Below are 25,286 nucleotides of genomic sequence, written 5' to 3' on the forward strand. Positions count from 1 at the left end.
TTAAAGGCTAAAACTGATAAAGTGTTGTTGTTTTTTTATTTGTGTACATTGGTAAGCTCAGGTCCAGTTTACATAACGAATCGTATTTACACTCTGGTTACAATTTACTCAAATGAATTTACTCTATGGAACTCATTATTGATTGACCAAATAAATATTTTTCATTAAGAAATCATCATATTGAAATCAAGGACTTTCATTTCCGGTTGATATTACGAAAATGTACACTATTTGTTTCTTTTTAATGTATATAAAAGCATTATTTTTATTGAGAAATGAATTGCATATTCACAAACTGTTTCTATTGCAGATCGTGATGCTTACCCTATACAGGAGTCAGGTAAATACAAGATACTTATTACATCGTTTTAATCCTTTTATTACAAACAAAATTGATGTCTTTAATATTCTGTTTACTTACATTTCACTCACATATTTTTGTAGAAACTGTTTTACTTATTTTGTCTCTTATAGATTTTATATTCACCTGACGAAGGAATTTACGACTCGGGCAGATTATCTTCTTTTTTTAACAAGTCAATACTAGAATTTGTTTAAACCGGTGCTAGGGGTTCAGGGGTGTTGCAGTTTTGATTACCTCAAATGAACAGACTAAAGCAAACAGAGTCTGCTATTGGTTTGCTTGATGCATTCTATGCTTCCAAGCGATATTACGATAGACTTTATTAGAGATATTATCATATAATGTTGGTGGATTTGATATAGGCAGCTATAAGTAAGAAACCTTCAATTTGCTGAAAAACTATTTTACAAATACTAGAGTTGTGAAAATTTAATGTTATATAAATTTTGATATAAAGTCTCTTTATAAAATAAAAATTGATGCCATACGAAATTGGTTTGTAGTCATTCGGAAAGAAATAAAAAATTTCATCTGTGAGAAAAAAATTCATCCGTTCACATGTACAGTAATTTCTTCGTTTTTAATTGTGTGGCTGATTAATAACAGACAAAATGGTCATTATGAAAATGAACCAGTCTGATAAATATATAGCTTTCTACTCTACTTAGATTGAGACTATTTCTATTCTCTGAAAGGTTAAAACTATTAGATTTTGAAGCAGTTCTCTTAGATTTGAACAATCATAATACCCTAATATTTTTTTTTTCCTTTCAAAGCCTTTCACACTGTTCAGTAGACTTCTCATAATCTTACAGAAATGATCAATTCATATTGATAAATCTGTAAAACCATACAGTATGGAGAAATAACTACAGTCTTTTACAGCCAAGTGTTACGAATAGTTGATTTCAAATCACTTGCACATCACTTGTTGATATAAAACAATCAAATTTTGGAATCAGTGTAACTTTATTTACACGTTTTCTGAAACAAAATATCCTGAAGCAACAATTTACTAAAATGAATATGTGTTGTTGGGAAAGAATGAGTGCAACTGAATATTTAACCTAGATTCCATCAATAGAAGTGGGCTGATTGAACCCTTTGTTGTACGTATTCGATACTGTCAGTATGGATTTTAAAGACGTGACGCTTTACAGGGTAAAAGTTGTGCGCCTGTAGATCTGAGATCGGATTCAATCAGTAAGAGCAGAATTTTTGGTATAAACAGTTAAAATGTACCCTACGGTGTTTGTAGGTAACACTTGTCAGTTCAGTCATTCCTGTTGGCTTTGAAAAAAAACACTAAATTTAATAAATGCAAAAAGGAAAAATAAACACTAAACAAACAAAAAAAAAACGGCTGAAACTGACAAATGTGATTTTTATTTATGCATACCATACCATAAGCAATACAATCAATTTCAAAATAACATTTTGAGGACAAACGTAATTGCAGCAGATTCCAAACACTCAGTCTTTTATACATTGAAATATATATCTCATTATTATTTTATTTTATTTTGTGTCATTAAAATTAGAATAAAGATTATCAGATTAGTCCGCTCGCTCAATAACAAATGTACTCAAAAGTCAAAACTGAAAAAAAAAAAAAAAAATAAAAAACTCGTTCGGTCGCTCGCTTGCTGCATCATTTTTTAGAAAATGTTCTGAAGAACTATTCATCAATTTGTAGTGGCCTAAGAGACAGCAAACTCTGTGAGGCCACCTACATGTACACGTACGCCAAAAAGTTGTATGACTAAATTCGTTACGATTCAGCTTCTTTTTCATACTTATTCATAATTATTAACTAAACTTATTAAAGATTAGGTAAGGGCAACACTGTTAAAGCAAATATTATCGTAATATTACCAATTCCTTTTTCAGGAAGAAACGATCACGATCGAAAACGTAACCAAGAAGATGCGGACTTACTGGTAGTCCAAAATGGGAGAAAGAAGCCAAGATACATGTTAGGGGGCACGCAAAGAGGTGTGTAAACTGAAATTCACTTGTAAGGTATTAGCATCATAGAAGTTGTTCCTGTTTGATGATATAAGAAAAGTTTGCATCATTCTCTCTTTTGTTTTGCAAAAGAATGCAGCGATAAAATTTAGGATCTTTATTATTTATATGAAACAGAGGTTCACAATAGTTCGCTATTAACTGTTTATACTAACAAAGGACTAAAACTAGCATAATTTGTGTATACAATGAACAATTCATATAAAATAGTTATTTAAATGCAAGTACAAAAATAACACATTTTAATTCTGATATAATTTTTCCAGATTTGCTCTTGGGTATCAAACACCTATTTCACAATAACGATTTAATCTAAACTTGTTTTTATGTATCAGTATCAAATCCTCTGTCACAATTAGAATCCCTTTTATTTTTAATGTACTCTTTTGAATCGAACGCTTTTCTCACATTTAAGAGTTTTTTCTAGATTTCTTGTTGTATATGAAACACCTACTTCACGATAACGACTATTGAAACATACGCCTTTGTGCTAAAATACTCTTCATAATTAAAAGATTTTCAGACTTGCTTTGTTGTACTAAATTATTTTCACATTTTTAATATTTGCTCATATGCTCAAACATTATGTGACTCTGTACGTATAGAAAACGAATTACGATAAAAAGGGTTTTATTGGAGTTATGACCCTTTGACATTTTTCATGGCATGATGTTAAAGACTAACTATATGAAGGAACTATCGTATGTCCAAAGACTTACTGAGATTTAACCAATCCGTATCATAAGATTTTGCATTTTCTACCTAAAGTTCATGCCGTAAGGTTTGTAACAATACATGGTACTAGACTTAGACAATAAAATAGTGTGTGTTGGACTCCTCATTAAGTAATCAGAAGATTTATTTCAGACTTGCTTTCATGATCAATCATGTTGTAGTGTTGTAGGCCTTAATTGTATGGCGTTGTTATGTTTTTCATGATAACCAGTAAATGGCTTAGTATATAAATTATTGTTGTAAAACTTATTCATTATTACATTAAACTTAATATTAATCTTGACGAATTACTTCAGACTTGGTTAACATCCAGAGTATTCAAAATAGTCTCTCTGAAGGGGCTATGACACATTTCAATCTTTACCTTTGCTATTTCACACTATACAGTGTGTGTTTTTATTGAAATTCTGATATGTACATGTACTCTCCGTTTATTATCGCACAGTATATGTTCAAACTTTATATAGTGTTAAACCTCTAAGACATAAATCTTGGTAAATGTCTTCCCTGGATATCCTGGTTTAAATTTTAATATAGAAATCTGTTTGGCTATTGCAAAATTTCACCTGACAAAACATTTATTCAAATACTCATTAAAATGAAACATGGTTTATTTTACAGTGGAGCATGAGGAAATGGAGAGACATCTGCAAGCGCAAGTAGAAGGTAAAATTATGCGTTAAATTGAAACCGTTGTCGCCTTAGTGATCAGTGCATTACTTACAGAAAAATAATCTCACATTCATTCTAACATGTAGAGTTTCAAAACGCAATATTTAAGTAAGTATTAAAAAAACATTTAAAAATGCATCTGTTAGTCTCTACACTGAAAATAAAACTGTTACCGTTTGGTGTAAAACTTGCAAAGATACAACATTAAATGTTAATACAAAAGTATTAGTATACTTATGAATTCGTTTAAATCTTGATCGTTAATTCATCTTAGAAGTCAACATAAAATTGTTTTCTCATCATTCAGTAGATAACGGCGAAGATGCCAGAAGAAGACTTCTGTCGCAGTTTAGTTCATCTGCAGGTAGGTTTGATTTACAGTGTACGCGAAAGTATTTATTTCGATTAGATCGGCTGTACTCTTGTTGTATTGTATTTTGGTGAATGCAAACAAATCTTCTGATCTAATTTGAATCAGGATATGTCACGTAACCGTTGTATTATATACTGGAAAAAATCATGTTTACCTTTGACTGAAGCATTTATTTTGCATTAAAGAATATCTTACGTACGCCAAGCTTTCATATTTCCAAATTCACGATTGCAAAACTATATTTTTACAGAACAGGAAATACAATGGAATTTTATCAGTTATTTCGTATTAAGTTCCTTTAATTTCCTGTTTGACAAAACAGTATTTTGTAGATGCGAATGTGGAAAATATGAAAATTTTCAACATTGACGACACAAGCATTCTTCTACACGAAATCTGCATAAATTTGTTATTCTAACAGCTATTTATAGGATTACAATACTTTCGAAATTTTTAAAATTTGACATTAATCGGTAGGCGAGCTCTTTTGTAATATTTTAATGAAAAACCTTATTTTCAACTAGTTTGACTAGTGTTTACACAACATCTCATGATCATTAGATAATTACACAAAGGTCAGTTATGTCCTTATGCGTTTATAGAATCTGTACATTTACCACTTATGCAATCTTTTGGGAATTCCTTTAGACTTATTTAGATTATCTACTCATGATTTTAAAATGCAAGTAAACACATTTCTAGTCCCGTAGATATTTACAACTCTTAGGTTATGGGCATTTGATGTTTTTCGTGGAATAAGCCATAATGCTAACCACATAAATGCTTTTATGTTGTGTTGTTCATTCAATGCTAAAAGAAATTCCGTCGGAACCATCCACCACAATATGAATGTGTTCATATCCCAAATTGTGATAATATTATAAAATGTGCTCATAGAAACATATTTTTAATAATTTATCAGAACTATGGCCATTTGATATCTTTAAACAATGTATATTGAAAATACCTTGATATATGAATTCTTGTATGACCACGTGATAATGTTAAGGAGGACTTTCATAGGTAATCAAACATTATGTAAGTTGTCAGACAGACTTTTGGCCGAGAAAGTTTTCACGATGATCCAATATGCTAGGCTTAGCTTAAACACTTCATCTTCAAGTCATTTAGACTTATTCAAATGATTAGGACATGATGTTTGTGACGGGCCTTCACACTATGATATGACGTATAGGTTTTAACTCATTTTGCGGATGAATTGCTTCGTCAAAATATTTAGCCCCTCTCTCGTAAAGAACACCAAATAAAAACGAAAGAACCTTATAGTCCAAATTTACAAATAATTACAATTATAGATCTGTTGTTGTCAACGTTTTTGCGCAGGAGATGCTAAAATGTGAAAGTTTGTTTATTCCTCGCGTGAAAGGCAAATTATGTTATTTTATACGCTATGTATTAGCATATTTATAAGATCAGATGAATTCAGTTTGAAATTACAAATATTAATTATCAAAGATATCAGAACTGATAAAAGAATTCTTTTTTATCATTCAGATGGCCACAACGACAATGCAAGAAACAGGCTTCAAGCCCGCGCATCAGGTATTTTGAATTGCCATGTTGATTATCTATGAAGGCCAGTGTTGAAATTTAATAAGGGTCCATTCGCCTTTTCAGACACAGTGAAGCATAAAAATGCCACGTAGAGTTTAGACCGCTATTATCTATGAAAATGTTATACCATTTATTAGCAATGCAATAAAGTCAAATGCACATTTAATGAGAAAAAAACAATTGAAACTTTATTACATAATTATTATAGTATCATAGATAACTTTCTTATCTTCTTGTACAATTCTGTACTATCAAAACAGCAACATTCAAGTGCCGTGTGCGACACATACTTTTGGATTCAGTGCTGTTATATATTCTGGTTCGTTGGAATCATGGAGTCCACTCAATCACTATGTAATAAAATTCTGATTAAGCAGGTGCTAGGGGCGTGAGGGGTTCCAACCGAGTCTGTTCGAAAGAAATGGTCACTTTCTAATGTTTTACTACATCAATTACGTATAAGGTTTATTAGGTTTTTTGGTCCCTACTGTACAATATGTAAGCATTTTAGTCTATTTCGGGAGAAATTTTAACATCGGTGTATTGAATTATATAATTAAATCCATATTTAGCATTAAAATAAACCATTTTCATCTTACAGCGGGACGTGAAGACAATGGGAGACATCTGCGTACGCCTGGCACAGGTTATTCTGTTAATAAGTATATTTTTTAAATTGATAACTATTTCAGGTTAACAATCAGTGCACTTATTATTATTATTATTTATTAGTTGAGGTATTGAACAGTGAACATGTGTCGTGTCTTCTGTCCACCAACATAACAACTCGATAAACAGGTTGTTAGAGTTAAGTGTGAGTATCTATGTCAGTAAAACATATAGTACTGTCATGAAATGCAAAAGTAACCTACTACAGCAACAAAATTTTATAGTATATATATCATTATATAGTTCGTCTAAATGTGTATTTACTATCTTATTTATCATGCTGCAATTGCAAGACAAGCCAAAACAATGAATCAGAGACTCTTTCAAATAAGCTTATATTTACAAAATGCTGCATTTGTTTTCTTTCTGGGCCTTATTCCTTTCTATACTCAATTCTTCTTCGAACATTTCTATTAATGTCTTTTAAATTTTCTAGTTTGGTATATCATATATTGTACGTTTGAACTTTAGAGTGCAAGCAAATTTCATACAATAATTTCTCGATCAAACAAGTAAACATCCAGAAGTCTTCTATGTAGACAGAAAACGATGCTGTCCGTCGCTTGTTACTAATAATACTGTAAGATATTTCCACAAAAATCAAGATTCTTATTTTCAAACGACAGCCATCTATCATTAAATAATTTAAAAGCATCTGGGATAATCATAACTCTACACATGCATTTAACTTATCTGTTTTCCTTTTTGGTGTATTTTTCAGAAAGAAGGCCGGTGAGGGACTGATCCTGACAGTCAAGATGACATTATCATTCTTTTTGTTTGTATGTTAATGTCTGAAAAAAATTAAATGTGACTGGTGTATTTATTGTTATTTTTTCACTATGTACATTACAGCTTTCACAATAATGATATCATTGCATGTACAATTTCTGTGTCCTAAAGAGTATGTCCTTAAATTGTTATTAGAATAATGACCAGTACAACGTACTAGGTTAACAGGAAATGATATAGATCTAGAGGTATTTGGTTGTTTCAGTGTAAGATCGAAATATATTTCACCGAGTGAACACTATAATTTTAGATTTTCACGAGTGGCGCAGCGAAATATATCTCGATCTTACATTGAAACCAACACATTTTCTTTTTATTTTATGTATTTTCAATGGTTTTTAACAAATTGTATCGATTTTACCCGCGCAGCGTCAAATGCATTGCATCATGACGTCATAGTTTCATGACGTCATGATATCTATGTAGAAAAACTGTGAAATAGCTCTATGATTTCATTCAGAATTTATTACGGTGGAACGTATATATTTATGATCCCCTAAGTATCTATATACATCTATACTTTACTGAAGTATATTTTGCAAGGAATTTACGATTATATATAATTCATATTCATTCGCATTCAAGTGTAGTTCCATACCAGTGAAAAATAAAATTGATATTTTCATTGTTTGAAGCAGTGAAAATATCAGTTTTATTTCACTGATAAATTTTAGTATTTCACTGAAAAGCATAGGATTTTTTCTGTGATGCTTACAATGTTCACGTGTAAAAGATTTAAACTGTTGCTAATGTGTAAGCAGTTAACATGGTACAGCGAAATCATTTACTCTGAAGTAAACATGTATTTTTATCTAGTTGGTTTTTGAGCTTTTCTTGAACATTGTACGGAAAGAAAACATTTTTAACCACAAGGTCTTTGCAGTAATGAATCAGGTATTTCCAGTGTAGACAATGTGGACCTTTATATTATATACCCATTTAGAAATACTTGCTGCACACATGTCTCTATAGGGAGAGCGCAGACTAACGGATCGTAGGGTCGATCATTTGAAAAAATATGATGGTTTACTTCTTAGTTGGAGGTTCATATGCCGACGAGGTTTTCTTCTTTTTTTTTGGTGCAAGGGCAGAGAGATCAACTTGGTAGACCAGTACACAGAAGGACTGGCTTGAGGTTAGTAAGTGACAATGCGTGTTCATATATCTTGGGAGACAATTCTGCAACCATTGTAAACCTTTGATGTTAGAGTATTATTTTTTGCGAAATAATTTAAGATTCTTTGGAACGGGCCAAAGCTCCCAACATCTAAAGGCTTGATAATATGGCGTGTATGTGCAGGTAGGACGAAAATACAATATGGTGTTAAATTGATGACATACTGTAAAATCTGGTAAATAAGCGTATACGCTTATAATAATTTTAGTGACACTTTTATGCGCCTATTTTTGATATGCGCTTATACTTAAGTTAAAACTATGCGCTTATATTTTATTTGCGCTTATAGGAAAGCCGTGTGCGCCTATTTTTGATACAAGTATTAGGAATATTGACAGTCTTGCCTTGGTTTAGAAAACGAAAGTAAAACATGGCCATGGACGTGCGCAGTGAATATTTCCTTTTATTGCATAGGCCTACAGTATTTATATATAATGAAAGCATAATGAAATTTCAATTAAACTGTCCGATCATCACAATCTCTTCGCAATCATTTGATGAACTGGTCTTGAAGAAAGCCCTGACATTTGACCAATCGCTGTCGGTTATAATACATTTGACGCCAGTTGTTGCTGCTTCGAGAAGTTCACTTTTAGATCAGTTTATACTAATTCATTTTAGCTCTTAATCTCTTTTACCTTTAAAGACGTAAAAAGTCGCAACATGGTACAAAGTGCACTTCCACACCTAAAAAGTAGTAGTGATTACGGACCTAGAAGATGTAATTGTTGGCACCGACCTTTCCGAACTTAATATAGTGAGGAGTATTTTCTGCTGTGTACATTTTTCGTTAAGGTTGCAATAAGGTTTGTCTTTGATTTCGTGCTTAATTAATTTCAAAATGCTCACATTGGCTTGTAATTTTGCTTTAGTCCTGAGGTTTAGGTTTTATAACACTACGTTCAAAATAGAAACATGAGGGTCATCATGGCCGCAGATCGCTCACCAGAGTAACACACCAGAACAAATATGTTTGACCTAGTGACCCAGTTTTTGACACCACATGTCCCAGTTTCAAACTCGTCTGCGTTTTTAAGGAGATAAACAATCTAACCAAGTTTCATAAAGACTGGAACAAAAAGTGTGACCTCTAGTGTTTTTTCTTCGATTTGGCCTAGTAACCTAGTTTTAACCCCAACCGGACCTAATTTTTAACTTGTCCAAAATTTCTTGGAGACAAATATTGTGACCAATTTTCATTAAGATTGGACTAAATATGTGGTCCGAGTGTAAAGAAGCGTTTTCTTTCATTTGACCTTATGACCTAGTTTTTGATCCCAAATGACCCAGATTGAAACTCGTCCGTGATTTTTTAAAACAAACATTCCGACAGAGTTTCCTAAAGATTGGAGTACAAAAGTAGCCTCTAGAGTATATATTAGCGTTTCCTTTAATTTTACTAAGTGACCTAGTTTTCGACCCTCTACATAATCCAGAGTCGAAATCATACAAGACTTCATGATACCAAACATTCTGACCAAGTTTTATGAAGACTGAATAAAAATGTGGCCCCTAGAGTGTTAACAAGATTTTCCTTGATCTGACCTAGTGCCCTAGTTTTTGACCCCACATGACTCAGATTCAAATTTGGCTTAGGATCATCAAGATAAACATTTTGTCCAAGATTCATGAAGATAGGGTTATAAATATGGCCTCTTCAGAGTGTTAACAAGCTTTTCCTTTGATTTGACCAGGTGACCTAGTTTTAAACCCCACATAACCTAGATTCGAACTTGGCATAGAGGTCATAAAGATAAATATTCTGATGAAGTGTCATGAAGATAGGGTCATACATATGGCCTCTAGAGTGTTACAAACTTGACTGGGTGACCTAGTTTTAGACCCCATATAACCCAGATTCAAACGACCTAGAAATCATCAAGACAAACATTCTGACCATTTATCATGAGTTTCAAATTTAAAATGTGATCTCTAGAGTGTTTTTCTTTTGATCTGCCTAGTTTTCGACCCAACATGACCCAGATTCAAACTTGGCCTTAAGATCATCAAGATAAACATTCTGATTAAGATTCATGACGTTAGGGTAAAATATGTGGCCTCTAGAGCGTTAACAAGCTTTTCAGTTAATTTGACTTGGTGACCTAGTTTTTGACCCAACATTACCTAGAGGCCATAAAGATAAACAATCTGACCAAGTCTCACAAAGATAGGGTCATATATGTGGCCTCTAGAGTGTTAGCAAGCTTTTCTTTGATTTGACCTGGTGACTTAGTTTTTGATCCCAGATAACCCAATATCAAACTGGTTCAAGATTTTTATTGAGGGTAACATTCTGACCAAGTTTCATTAAGAATGGGCCAACATTGTGACCTCTAGAGTATTAACAGTCAAATTATTGATGACGGACGACGACGGACGACGGAAACAGGGCGATCACAAAAGTTCACCTTGAGCACTTTGTACTCTGGTGAGCTCACAGGTCGATCGTTAAAATTACAGGCTTCTCCTAAACGTGAAAACAATGAGCAGAACTAAACAAACTGGAATTAAGGGAGGAGAACTGAGGATACACAGCTTGCATATCAAAGAAACTGCCAGAAGACCAATTAAAAAGAAGGCACCGTATCAAAGGGGTGATTATACAATACCAAAAGCTATGAAAGTGGGAGTATTGGAACCACCCAAGCCGAAATGTTCAAGCTGAAATACTAAGCAGTACCAATAACACAACATAAACGTTGTGCGCCCCGATCTGAAAAGATCCCAGTATAACAGTTCCGATTGAATGTACGGGGAGACTTTTACGGCCGCTATACGTCACAGACAACGCTACTGTGATAATAAAATAGTAAAAGTGGATACTCCACAGCTCTACACGGCCATCGCTTCATAACACCTGTAAAATGTTATGCTAAATTGGTGATATCCATCTCGTTTATTAAGGAAAACGACATAATAAAATGCCATACTCAAATCAGATGAGGTCTTTTAAGGTTTCGCGAAAATGGCTTCTTGTTCCTGATTAAACTATGATGATGAACCTAAAATGACAAGGGTGGGAATATCATTTAAAACCTACTGTAACTAATTTATTTGGCAAAACTGGCTTGATACACCATGACTAAAACAATATGCTAAATTTCCTTACAGGTAACATAAATTGAAGTCATTGAAAGTATAAGTCTGGTTGTAATCGAGCCAGTCTGCTGCAGTCTTTCTTGGGGACGAGGCTATTAATGAATAGTCGAATGCCCGAAGAAAGCACAGACCAACCCGAGACAGCCAGTATAGCATTGCTCAATGAGGTAAGGTGGTGGAGATGGATGAAGGTTACAAGCCTCTGGAGTTCGAAATGCAACTGACAAAATCGTTAAACCGCGTGTAATGATATGCGTGCCGCTTCCAATGAATATTAAGCTATATGTCACATGACTCAGTTCTATATTTACTAGAGGTAGACATAAGGAATCGAAAGTGAAAGCAGATGACTATTTATTTCATTATTGTATAAACCATGTTTATTACATGAACAACAATTTATACTCAAACTACATAAGCAGGCGAGGAATAACCAAAACACGAGTAATTCTAACTAATTTATTTGGCAAAACTGGCTTGATAGACCATGACTAAAACAATATGCTAAATTTCATTGCAGGTAACATAAATTGAAGTAATTGAAAGTATAAGTATGGTGTAATCGAGCCAGTCTGCTGCAATCTTTCTTGGGGACGAGGCTATTAATGAATAGCCGAATGCCCAAAAAGAACCTCCGTGGCCGCATCCAACTGCAGTTGGAAGCGGCAGGAGGTTCAGCCCCAAGAAAGGTTGCTAAGTCCCCATTGAGCAATACAAAAGAAGAATAACATAACAAAGCAGATGTAACAATATAAATAGTGCTAATAATGCAAAAAGTCTACATTGATAAGCCAGACTCTGTGCGAGCAAATTATGTTGAAGTCTACAGTCTACGATGGCAGACTATGGCAGACATCAAAAAGCCTACGGTGGCAGGCTGCGGGCAAGTGAAGTTGAAGTCTAGAGTCTACGATGGCAGACATCAAAAAGCCTACGGTGGCAGGCTGCGGGCAACGGATGCAAAAGTCTACGATGGCAGACTTGGTTGTTATAGCCTACGATGGCAGGCTGCGGGTAACGGATGCATAGGTCTACGATGGCAGACGTTATGAAAAAGCCTACGATGGCAGGCTGCACGAGCAAATTGATGATTGAAGTCTACAGTCACGATGGAAGACTAATGGCAGACATCAAAAGCCTACGGTGGCAGGCTGCGGGCAACGGATGCAAAAGTCTAGAGTCTACGATTGCAGACTTGGTTGTTATAGCCTACGATGGTAGGTTGCGGGCAACGGATGCAGAAGTCTACGATGGCAGACTTGGTTGTTATAGCCTACGGTGGCAGGCTGCGGGCAACGGATGCAAAAGTCTACGATGGCAGACTTGGTTGTTATAGCCTACGATGGCAGGCTGCGGGCAACGGATGCAGAGGTCTACGATGGCAGACCTTACTGAAAAAGCCTACGATGGCAGGCTGCGGGCAAATGATGTTGAATCTACAGTCCACGGTGGCAGACTATGGCAGGCTTAAAAAGCCTACGGTGACAGGCTGCGGGCAACAGATGTAAAAGTCTACGACGGCAGACTAAGTTGTAATAGCTTGCGATGGCAAACTGCGGGCACCGGATGCATAGGTCTACGATGGCAGACCTTACTGAAAAAGCCTACGATGGCAGGCTGCGGGCAAATGATGTTGAATCTACAGTCCACGGTGGCAGACTATGGCAGGCTTAAAAAGCCTACGGTGACAGGCTGCGGGCAACAGATGCAAAAGTCTACGACGGCAGACTAAGTTGTAATAGCTTACGATGGCAAGCTGCGGGCACCGGATGCATAGGTCTACGATGGCAGACCTTACTGAAAATGCCTACGATGGCAGACTGCGGGCAAATGATGTTGAAGTCTACATTCTACGATGGCAGACTATGACAGGCTGGGGGCAACGGATGCAAAAGTCTACGATGTCAGACTTGGAAGTAATAGCCTATGATGGCAGGCTGCGGGCAACGGTGCAAACGTCTACGATGGCAGACTTGGCTGTTATAGCCCTGAATGGCAGGCTACGGGCAACGGATGCAGAGGTCTAGGATGGCAGACCTTATCGAACCAGCCTACGATGGGAGGCTTCGGGCAAATGATGTTGAAGTCTACAGACCATGGTCCATGGTGGCAGACTATGGCAGACTTCAAAAGACCTACGATGACAGGCTGCGGGCAACGGATGTAAAAGTCTACGATAGCAAACTAAATGATGTTGAAGTCTACAGTCCACGGTGGAAGACTATGGTAGACTGCGGACAACGGATACAAAAGTCTCTGATAGCAGACTATGTAGCAATAGCCTTTGATTGCACGTTGCGGGCGACGGATGCAAAAGTCTTCAATGGCAGACTTGGTTGTTATAGCATGGCAGGTTGCGGGCAAATGATGTTGAAGTCTACAGTCTACGGTCCACGGTGCCAGACTATGGCAGACTTTGAAAAGCCTAGGGTGACATGCTGCGGGCAACGGATGCAAAAGTCAACGATAGCAGACTAAATTGTAATAGCCTATGATGACAGGCTGCAGGCAACAGATGCATAGATCTACGATACCTTATTGAAAAAGCCTACGATGGCAGGCTGCAGACAAATGAGGTTGAAGTCTACAGTTCAAGGTGGTAGCCTATGTCATACTTCAAAAGCATGCGGTTGCAGGCTGCGGACAACAGATGCAAAGTCTACGATGGCAGACTAGGTCGTTATAGCCTACGATGGCAGGCAGCGGGCAACGGATGCAATGTCTAAGATGGCAGACTAGATTGTATTAGCCTACAATGACAGGCTGCGGGCAACGGATGCAAACGTCTACAGCGGCACACCTTATTAAAAAGCCGACTATGGCAGGCTGCGGGCAAATGATGTTGAAGTATACAGCCTTCGGTGACAGACTATTACAGATTTCAAAATTCAAAAACCTACGGTAGTAGACTGCGGACAACGGATGCATAGTCTAGTCTACGATCATAGACCTGGTTGTAATAGCCTACGAAGGCAGGCTGCGGGCAACGGATGCAAGTTTACGATGGCAGACTTGGTTGGAATAGCCTACGATGGCAGGCTAAGGACAAGGGATGCAGAGGTCAACAATGGCAGACCTACCGAAATAGCCTATGATTGCAAGCTGCGGCCAATTGATGGTGAAGTCTACAGTCTACGGTGGCAGATTAAGACTCCCAAAAATATGCATAAAGTAGCGGACTATCTACGATGTTTACGACAGACAAACACCATTGAAGAAGCGGACGATGGCAGACTGCTGGCCAATTATACAGACAATACATTCAACGGTGACAAAGTATGGCAGACTTCCATGTTAAGCCTAATGTGTCAGGCTGCGAGCAACGGATGCAAAATGTACTGCTGATACTTCATTGCAGACGATGCCAGGCTGCGGAGGCAGACCTGATTTTACAGTCAACTTGGGTAGGCTGCTGACAGTAGATGTAGAAGTGTACAGCGGAAGACTTGATTGTAAAGCCGATGAGGGCAGACAACGGAGGGCAGACATGTTAGCGACAGACTGAAGTGTATATGCATAATCATATAATGCCAGAGGCTCCGAGTAAGCAGTTGCATAGTGAACACTCTAAAGTTGTATTGATATCACGGCAGACAACTGATTGGTAGAAATAACTATTTTAGCGGGAACAGTGAGAGCCACCGGACGCAGAAGTCAACTAAGATAAGTAAATAGATAAATAAATAAATAAACTAAATATCTGATTGCTGGAATAAATGAAATAGCAATATACGCTACATCCCAATATATACAAATATAAGATACAGGTATATCTTCATGAAATTACGAACAATTGTTAATTTTAGTGAAAGAAAAATGCATATGTATGATAATGGTAATTGATCATAGAAATAGCTAAGAGACAAGAAACGAAGAATGATTAACTTTACGGTCATTCTGAAAGATAAAACGTTCTCATGTCAACGTTTAACAGGTGGGCCGGTGCTTTGTCTCAGCTGCATGAAATATTGTAAATAAGTAAAAGGGCCTTGGGTAACATTAAAAATGTTAAGTATCAATACCTAATTTTCATCTTTATAGTATAGGAAATACGGTATTGGAACAACCTGCTATAATTCGTGTCTATAACAGATTATGTCGCGATTCCCTGCCTGTAATTTGAGCCCAAACGCGGCGCCGATTAAACAAATATTTACATAACTTAAGCGGAGTGTGAATGTTATTGTTTATAACAGTGTCAGCTCTATGCTTAACAGTATGCGATTGCAGTTAATCAAACAAAACAAATACACGAATGTCATAAAATTCAGTCCCCTCAATTAATTAACCGAACTTTCACATGAATTCTGACATTGAGAGATGAGAGTCCTGAGTTGTTTTTAGCCAGTACTTACGTAACGCGTATATAATCTGAAGACCATCTGTGCCAAGTGTTTTATCAAATGACCTTGCATTCAAAGTTTCGAACATTTGCTGCCCCTATACGAAAACTATGACAATTATATTTTGTGTCAACAAAACCCATATGTTTCAAAACAAAATTAAGATTTTAAATAAACTTGTTCTTGTGATAGGTACACCATCATGTGACACATAGAGAGATAATGTAGGCTGTGAGAAAGTTCTATTGTTTCGAAGCTCCAAGTTCGCTGTAATTGCCGATAAAGGACACACTTCGTATTTGTAAACATAAGTGTCGGAGCCAGCTCTAAATGGATCAGTTTTTAATCTCCTAAATTGACTACAGTTTCCAACACTGTTGGGCACGGGTCTGGATGATGTTTTGCTGGTGCTGCTTTGCGGAAGTGATCCATCTGGAACCAGGATAAAGACTCTGCTATTACGTTATTTTTCACGGAATGTTTCGATTTCAAGGTGAAATTATTTTTGGACTGCTAGCCAAGTTAATTTTCTCACAAGCTGCATGATTTTGAGACACTTGGATTGACATTTGTTCAAAATGTTAAGCGTCATTATCACAAGAAGATAAAGTTCCCTATCATCAGACGTTGAGAACTTGTGTTCATAGAACATAGACACACCATTCCGCTTGTATTAAAATAGAAACAGATAAGAAAGGTCTTCTGGACATTCTTTACTCAAATGCACGTGATGGTATAATTCTAAGACTTTTCCTTCTATAATCCATCTAAAAAAAAGATGAACTGAATGATTCTCTCAGTTCATCCCTCGAAAGTCTTGCTTTCTGCGTAACTGAATCAAGTATATATAATTATATAGTATATATCCTAATACTGCAGTTGACCCACAGTTTTTCGATTTTGAAAGAAGTACTTTTAGTTTATTAAATATAAGCTTCAGTCCCTAACCTGTCGTATGCCAGCTGTAGCCATTACATTCTGAGCTTTGCACAGTAAGCAAATCTTCTAGCAGATGAAAAATATTTCTACTCCGCTATCCAACATTCTGTGCGAATATTTTGGTGGAGACAAGGTGCACATGTGAACACGTAGAATTTTCTTCTTGTTTTTCATTCACTAAGTTCATTTATTGTTTTGTTTCTGCTACGAGACGCATTCCTTTGACTCGGTATCGTTTATAGTGAAACACAAATATTTCGAAATTAAGTATATAGATATACAATTGACTATTTATTGAAGTGAACACTGTTTAGATATCCAGTAAACACATTGTACTTTACGATTAACGATGAGAAAAGTGAAAATTTAATATTACAAGCCTCTGGAGTTCGAAATGCAACTGATAAAATCGTTAAAAACAAAGAATAATATCAAACAGGGAATGCCACGCACCAAAAACCGCGTGTAATGATATGCGTGCCGTTTCCAATGAATATTAAACTATATGTCACATGACTCAGTTCTATATTTACTAGAGGTAGACCTAAGGAATCGAAAGTGAAAGCAGATGACCATTTATTTCATTTTTGTATAATAGAAAAAGTGGAAACTCCACAGGTCGCTCAACACAACAAAAACGAAAATGTTGCAGGCTCGGTTTGATTGAGCCTGTTCATAGACGGTAGTGGAAATGCATGCTACCGTCCACGCCCTCTAGCCCCGGGTTGAGCAGAACTCAACATTTACACATGCTTAAAGTACAAAAAACAATTTAGAGACATCCGCAGATGTGTTCATACGGCGGTGCACATGGAACCTTCAATGCTACACTACTGTGTAATTCCATGAAAAGCGGCTTATGGTCCCCAGTTAAAATAATGGGTTTGCCCTAAACGAGAAAGCAATGAGCAGAACTAAACAACATTCCTAACACTCTCTGGCTCAATGTTGTATGGTCTACCCCATATGATATTGCAGTCCCGTTTACTTGTGAAAGCAAGATTATTTTTATGTACACGTCCTTGTGAATAAGTCTTGTATGCAACTCTGACCACTCACACTTCTTTTGAATGAGCCTAAAATCATCAATTTTAAGGACGTTGGAGGGCACGTTTGAAACAAAGGTAAAAAAAAGAAATAATACATGATGTGGGTATACGATGAGTCATCAGAACAGGTCAGTCAGCGAAAGAGGGCAGGCAACGATGTATGAGACCAACTTTATACGTTTTCGCTAGCTAACACGTCAGCAGTTTCAAAGTAGACTAGCTCCTAGACTATGATATATCTTTTTACATGTTTATGACTGAATGTAGTGAACTGAGCCAGTCTATATCCCATGTCCAATATCATAGTCTAGTACAATCCGAAAATTCATAAACCTAATTTTAGGTTTGTTATCAATCAATGTCAAGAACTGACCACAGCCTAACTGATAGAGATCACTGGTTTACTTCCACATGTTTATGTAACTCATTGATACCATCTGGAACTGCAGGGGTGAGTTGAATTGAAATTTGTATCAGAAATGAATTACATTTCTCTGTACTTGGTTCTTGAAGTTAGATCTGAAAGATACACATTTCCTCTGGCTTGTCATAAAATGGTTTTAAGGACATTAAATTGTAATTGATCAATAAAGGAGCAAAAAGATGTTTTTCCCCAAACTGGTAGTGGAAAAAAGATATTTGTGTTAAAACCTTGAACGTAAAAAGACAGAATGCACATATAATATACTAGTAGTGCATCTCTTGGTGCATTAATGAATGTACAGGTTCAGGGGCGGAATAAATGCATTATTAGCGTTATATTTGAAGGACAGTGAAGCACAAGTACAGGCACATAAATCTGCAAAAAGAAGTAAAAATTGATTTGTCAAAAATATAGTGTTAAACAGAGGCATTTGGTTTGAAAATATTTATGGTGCAGCTGCTGAAAGGGTACCTCTACATATTAACAGTCAATTACATATCTCTTATAAGGGACATGCATTTATTCAATTAATCAGCAGAGAGGACTGGTGTGGTTGAAAATCATATGTATACTACACAGTAATATTTTTGAAACCGCTGGTTATCTTATTCTATTAGACCAATGTTTTTAGTATCTTGTTGATAATAGTATAGTTTCATTCATGGAAATCTTGTTCACCATACCAGTTGGCAAGCACAATTTAATAATTTGATAATTTTAACATCATTCCTCTGTGAAAATTTCTAAAATAGACTGGCTTTTGTCTCTATGGAATTGAATTCGACAAAAAGGGGGAAAAATGTAAAAATATATTTATTATCAGACTAGTGGCTAGTCTTGTTTCAAAGGTAAAGTTCTTGTCTTTGAAAGATAGAACAGATACCAGGTATTCGTCAATGTTCATATGTGATTGAGGTATATTTCTGCTTGCCCATAACATATTTTAATTGTTTTAAATCTGTTAACTTTGTTTTATTCAAATACCTCCGTGCACAAGCTGCATAAAAATCTACCTTTATACAGTGAACAGAGACTTTTGCAATTATGTTTTATTAAAGTCAACTACGTTTGAAAATTATATGTCTATGGTCAGCTATATGTAAATGTTGTTAGTCGCCTTAAATTTAAGTTCGTTGAAACAAGATAATACATCGTATCGCACGTATTTGATAAAAGTTTGCTCAACTTAAACACAACGTAAGAACCTATGATAGTCGGACAATACCACTTAATGTAGCATGATACCTCTCTATGGGCTACATTTAATGTAAAACACTGCGACAAAGTCTCGTTTGCAGAATGTCATATCGAGAACTTTTTATGCAAGCATGTATCCTAGTGGTAACACGTTGACGTTGGTCAACATGACTTTCTTATAATAGTAAAGAAAGAATTTTTGATGTTTCGGCAGGAAAAGCTAACATGTGATAAAAAGAATATTACATTTATGACTTTCCGCATTGAATTTATTAAAGCCTCGCATTTTATTATTTTATTCAACTCGTTCAATATGAAACGAAACTCATGTAATATCCTCTATATCTAATGAAAATCTTTCAATTACTTAATTATTATTTCTTATTCAAAGTAATATGTCGATATATTTCTATGCATTGTTTATGTTTATTTAAAGCGACTGAACCGAGTCTACTTCTATTCTTCATTTTTAAAGGATCTTGAAATACATTTTATTGGTATTTATGTTTTTTGAATCGTGGCAGTTATCCGGACTACATGTACCATCGTGAAATGAGGCTTTTCTTATTATACATTATTTATAAAGAAGAGCACAATTCCATCTCGATAGTATGCAGGATCGGAACCTAGATTTTAGTTAAGATTAGAGGAAATCGAATTTCTTGAGTTATCTGTGACCTTGCCCCTTCAGAAAAAGTTTGTTAAATATTCCTAAACAGGTTCATTCTTAATTATATTTGACATAGTTTGAACATAAGTAGTTCACGCGATTTCATCTTCAATTTGTAAATAAAGGAGAGCAATTTTATTAATTTGACAGAGTTAAGTCCGATCTTATTACTTCAGCAATTAATACTACTAATGTAGATTTTTCTGAGGGAAGCGAGCCAAAAGTAATGACTAAAATGACAAATGTATTCATTGAATCATTGACTGTCAAAACTGTAAGCTCGACGGACTGACTGTAAGAGGTGGGTAGGCGCTATTCTTCCCTCCAGAAATAGGCCCTTGGTACGTCTGTGAACCAGGAACTATCTTTAGCGTTTAAAACGACTGGTGAGAAAAAACTGTTGTATTCTTCTACGACGTACTATTATTAAATGTTAATGTTTAATTTCCACATAATTACGTATTCTGGCTATGCGAATCAGCATTCTTCGAACATAGTTGTAGTTGAAAACGCATGTGATTTTACGTAACAAAAAAACAAAAAATGCACATAGAATACTTAATCTGCAGAATGTTATTGCGGCTCACTACCTTAAGACAAATGAACAAAATCTTAATTACGACCCGAGTTAAATTTTAGGCTCTTCTTTTAGTACCGTCACTGAACAACTCTACTATTACTAGTAGATTAGGTACTACGTTCGTGTCTAACATCAAACCAGTTGTCAAATGAGTACGCAAATATGTTCATATAAATCAGCTTTTTAGTATGAAAGGTATAATCTTGTTTACGTGGAAACATGCATATACAGTAATACGGATACGAGCTCGTTTAATTGGGACACAATTATTTAGAGACCTTCAAACTTACCGAAATAATAAAAAACTATCTATAATGGCTAGAAAGATAAAATGAACTGAAGTGAAAAAGTGAACTGTTTAATATATATATACAATGGTCATAAAGGATACCTACATATGAAATCCCTGCCTGTATTAAATAATAAGTTCATACCGCCATTTAACCCCCTCCCCCCACCCCCACCCCCCACACACGCACTTTAAAAACTTAGTAATGATCCGTGCAATAAACTGACACAAGTGATAAAGTTATATTACACTGTATAAAAAGTGACTCATGGACAACTTGATCGCTAAGTAGCTACCATAATAGTGTCAGATGTAATCTATCTTAAATTATAAAACCTCTTGAGGTTATGATATGTGTGTATGAAACGCAAGGATACACTTAGACTGAGAGTTTTCTCTGTTCTACATCAATTAGCAATGTAGCAGAGCCTGATTGGGTTTCCTGCTCTAAAATACAGCCAGTTTTCATTTCTGTTTTGTAACATTACTGTGTGCATATAGGAGGCTAACGATATTCTAATTTTGTATTTTTTAACTATTGAACTATCTCCGGTAAATATTTAAGCAATAAATAATTAACATTAAGGTTATAGAGTTTAAAATAAGTGAGCTGTTACATTGCTATTTCCATATACTATTTTGTCATCAAGTGAAAGATTTTAAGGATATTTCTATTTCTTTCATATATTTATATTACTTTCAAAAGAAATTCAGTTTTTCAGAGTTTTTTTTCGAAATATGTAAAACTTAAATGGTTGATTTAATTTTTACTCTTTAGGAATAAAAATGAAAAATACGAGACAATCAGCATAACTTAGAAACTTCTTTGAAAACCATTTTACTTATATCACACAAGAGTATATATTTGTTTTCTTTTTTACCCCGTCTCAGATCATAGAAGTTTGAGAAAATAAAAATGACCACGATGACGCATGAAAAGTGGACGATCGCCTTCAAGCTGGTAGACTTCAACAAAGATGGAGTCGTAAATGTTAAAGACAGAGACGACTGTTTGCAGTCGTTTATCAATGTCTTCAAACCGGATAGTGGTCGAAAACAAGAAATGAAATCTCAACTGATCGAATTCTGGGATAAAATTGTATATCTAGCCGATGACCCGGATTGGAATAAGTCCTTTAATCTTGATGAGTTCATAGCGTCGCGCAGAGAAGCATACACCAAAGATTCTGCGAAGACTGTCTCGGTTGTTCGTGAGGCTTTGAAGCAGCTGATAAGCACAGGTGATGTCGGGGCATCTGGCAGCTTTTCTTTCGAGTAATTTAAAAATCTTCATGAAGCTTTCAGTTTGAAAGATGATAACCTTGTGAAAGGTATATACAGTATGATTGGTTCAGAAGGGGATGGTAAATGTTCTGTGGATAGTATTGCAGAATTCTATACAGAACTGGCAATGGGAAATGGCGAAGGGAAGCATGAACAGTATAAAGCTGCTCTAGCATTAGTCAGATTTATGTGACGATATTTATACAGATATGGTGTCATAAGTAATTAACACTAGTATAGACGAAAACAACTCTTAACCAGTTAAAACTATCATTTCTTACCTAGTTTCTGTTTACTTCTCTCAGTTACATTTGCTGCTTAAGGTATTTAAAAGTTAGGTGAAATCCCATAGTAAACTGAAAAACTTATTTTATTTGCCCATAAGAAAGAAAAAAATGTTGTAGATTTAAAATTTGGATAAAAATTGTAAAAACTATGAAGCTCAACTTATGATTTATATCTAGTTCATTAGTTTTTGAAATACGCCAACTTAATTCCGTTATCATGAGAATAATGTTAAAACTGTTATGTTAAGGCTTAAACCTTAAAAGGGTAAGGAAAGCCTGACAATAAGTTAATTTTATATGAAAGCCATCCTCAAGCCTTTCATAACGCTGAAAGAATTTTTAAAATCGGACCACTATTGAAAAAGATATGGCAGTTTGAAATTAAAGAAAATGGCGGATCATGAAGGCAGCCATTTTAGTGTTTATGACGTCATTTACACACTGCTGAATTCTTTATTTAGCAAATAACCTTTTAAATAGATTGATTTTCATATGTTTCTTGAGTGTAAGATGTAAAACATGATAATTTCTTTCATTATAGCTAGAAAAAGTAGAGAAATTATTTTTGCAAAAATTTTTACTCCGATTTTGAAAATTCTTTCATTTCTTTAAATGTTTTAAGAAATCCCAGCTGACGAAATCAACGTAAGAACAACGTTGCCTTACCCTTTAAACTCTGTACTTTGAAAAATGATACAAGGACAGAAGTCCAACAGGAAAAGCCTCAAGGAACGCAGACGTCAAAACTGTACTTGAGGCAAAACAATAAAAATATGTACCAAATCAATACATGTATAACTCGACTGATTACAATGTCTCCGTTAACGTAATGAATTAAATATTAAATATTAATAAATTGTTCCTTGATATTTTATTCACTTAGAAATCCGAATAGTATTCAAAAGACTGTGTTCTGTTGACTGCTTCTTCCTTCAATGCCTGGAAAGAAAAGACAGAAAATGCGCCTTGATAAACAGTAGCAGATACACTTTAACTATAAAGAATTAAATCCAAATTAATGCTATTCACCTTTGAAGTAAGATGATAAATATTTCAACATTCTCTTCTCAAAAATAAATTTCATAGCAGACGAAATTATTAGCATTCTCCGCGTGATAATAAACATTCATAAGATAACCTCACCAAGAGTTGAGACATCTGTTCCGGATACAGCCACAAACCGGGTTTATAATAGACTGAGTTATATAGCCAATCAGTAAGGAGGACGTCTTGCCATGGTGACGTGCATTGTGGAAACAAACGCTGTATCCGAGGCATCTCAACTTCAGTACAAGCAAACCAATCGGTCATCAATCTATAATTAGTGAAAGTAGATCCTTATAGTTTTGATATAGAGATTAAAGAAAAGGTTTAGCATTTCAAGCGTCAGATATTTATGCATTTAGTTGATGTTACGGTATTATAATATTACAGTGTATGTGCTATACATTGTATACAGATTCGATAATGTGAAATCATGCGTCACTTTACAACATTCATTTTGACTTTTTCAACGAATCTGAGGGTAACTAAAGCACTATACAGATACTCATATACATTTGTAAATGTACGTGCAGTTTATTTTTCAAGTCGAACATGTTTTGGGCACAAGAACAAAAACTGATCCTTGAAATTAAGTCTATTTCACGATTTCATGGCTGACAAACGCAATTCTTTGTTAGTAAATACGTATTTCGTAATTGGTTTTATCTGTCAGAGACAATGATTTCTTATTACAAATGACAGAAATTGCGTATCGATTTTTAATGTAAGCCATTAAGAATATTATCAACAAAACTAACAACAGTAATCCCAAGAAACGGAAACTTTAGTTTTGATAGTATTATTCTCCTGCTTCTAATTTACAGTGAAACTGATACCATTGCTGCTCGGGTACATGCTGTAGGAAAAAGTATACTTGAGACGCGTATCTATGTATTGCTATGTTTATGAAATGAAGGACAATAGCCTCATGCTGGTTTAAGATATTTCATCACGATGCGGAAAGTTTTGGTGCGACATGAAGATACTTAAAATTGAACAAGGTATGTAATTCGGGAAAATGTAAATGAATGTTTTCCGAAATATAAGCAAATTGCAACATATTCTGATAAACGCATTTCACGCAAAACAAGTAATTGTTTATCCATACTTTTTTACTGTATGAATGCATTCTTCTAATAACGATACTATTTTATTTTACATTGCACACTGATCAAAACCGAACATGCAACGTTTCGGTTAGAATCATAGATACGCGTCATTTTCTAGTTTACGTTAAGGTTTACGCATCTTACTACATTTTTTTTCTAGTTTTACATAGGTTTGTCGGATAAACAGGTCAAAAGAATAGGAGATATTCTCGTAGCTCTTAAGTGGTCGCTCTTATATGGAACATAATAGCGACTTTTATGTGGTGATCCTAAATTAGTACCTTTTCGCCCATGAGTTATACTCACTGATAGTTTCATCATTCAGTCGATGTGTGCCATCTTAAAACAAACAAAAATGAATATTCAGACAACTATAGATATACAGCAAATTGCAATCTGGAAATGGTTTATCATTGCTTATCAATTCGGTGATAACCTGGTTTTACTTCCTTTGATAAATGCTTTAAATTACGGCAAAACTTCCCCTGAATTCTGCTGAATGGAGCTTGATAATTACCAGTTAATGATTAAAGCGTATCTGTGTATAATTTTAGTATTTAACCATGATAAGACACGTAAGACTGCGT

General features: G+C 35.2%; 1 protein-coding gene and 1 long non-coding RNA gene across 2 annotated transcripts in view; one reads left to right on the forward strand and one right to left on the reverse strand.

Moving 5' to 3' along the window:
- The first annotated feature begins 219 nt into the window (after positions 1 to 219).
- On the forward strand, positions 220 to 7,236 carry LOC123562975 (uncharacterized). The gene is made up of 5 exons (XR_006688698.2): positions 220 to 340; positions 2,255 to 2,359; positions 5,688 to 5,735; positions 6,349 to 6,393; positions 7,138 to 7,236. It is a non-coding gene; the product is annotated as an uncharacterized LOC123562975 (long non-coding RNA).
- A 16,164-nt stretch (positions 7,237 to 23,400) lies between these two features.
- Positions 23,401 to 25,286, reverse strand: part of LOC123562455 (uncharacterized) — a 332,370-nt gene continuing 330,484 nt past the window's right edge. Inside the window, exons 5-7 of the mRNA XM_045355091.2 lie at positions 24,981 to 25,038; positions 23,690 to 23,861; positions 23,401 to 23,485 (exon numbers count right to left, since the gene is read on the reverse strand). Of these exons, the coding sequence (XP_045211026.2) occupies positions 23,426 to 23,485; positions 23,690 to 23,861; positions 24,981 to 25,038 (290 nt within the window). The 3' untranslated portion in view covers positions 23,401 to 23,425. The remainder of the gene's footprint in view (positions 23,486 to 23,689; positions 23,862 to 24,980; positions 25,039 to 25,286) is intronic.

This window comes from Mercenaria mercenaria, chromosome 2 (assembly GCF_021730395.1).
Source record: "Mercenaria mercenaria strain notata chromosome 2, MADL_Memer_1, whole genome shotgun sequence".
Classification (NCBI taxonomy): Eukaryota; Metazoa; Mollusca; class Bivalvia; order Venerida; family Veneridae; genus Mercenaria; species Mercenaria mercenaria.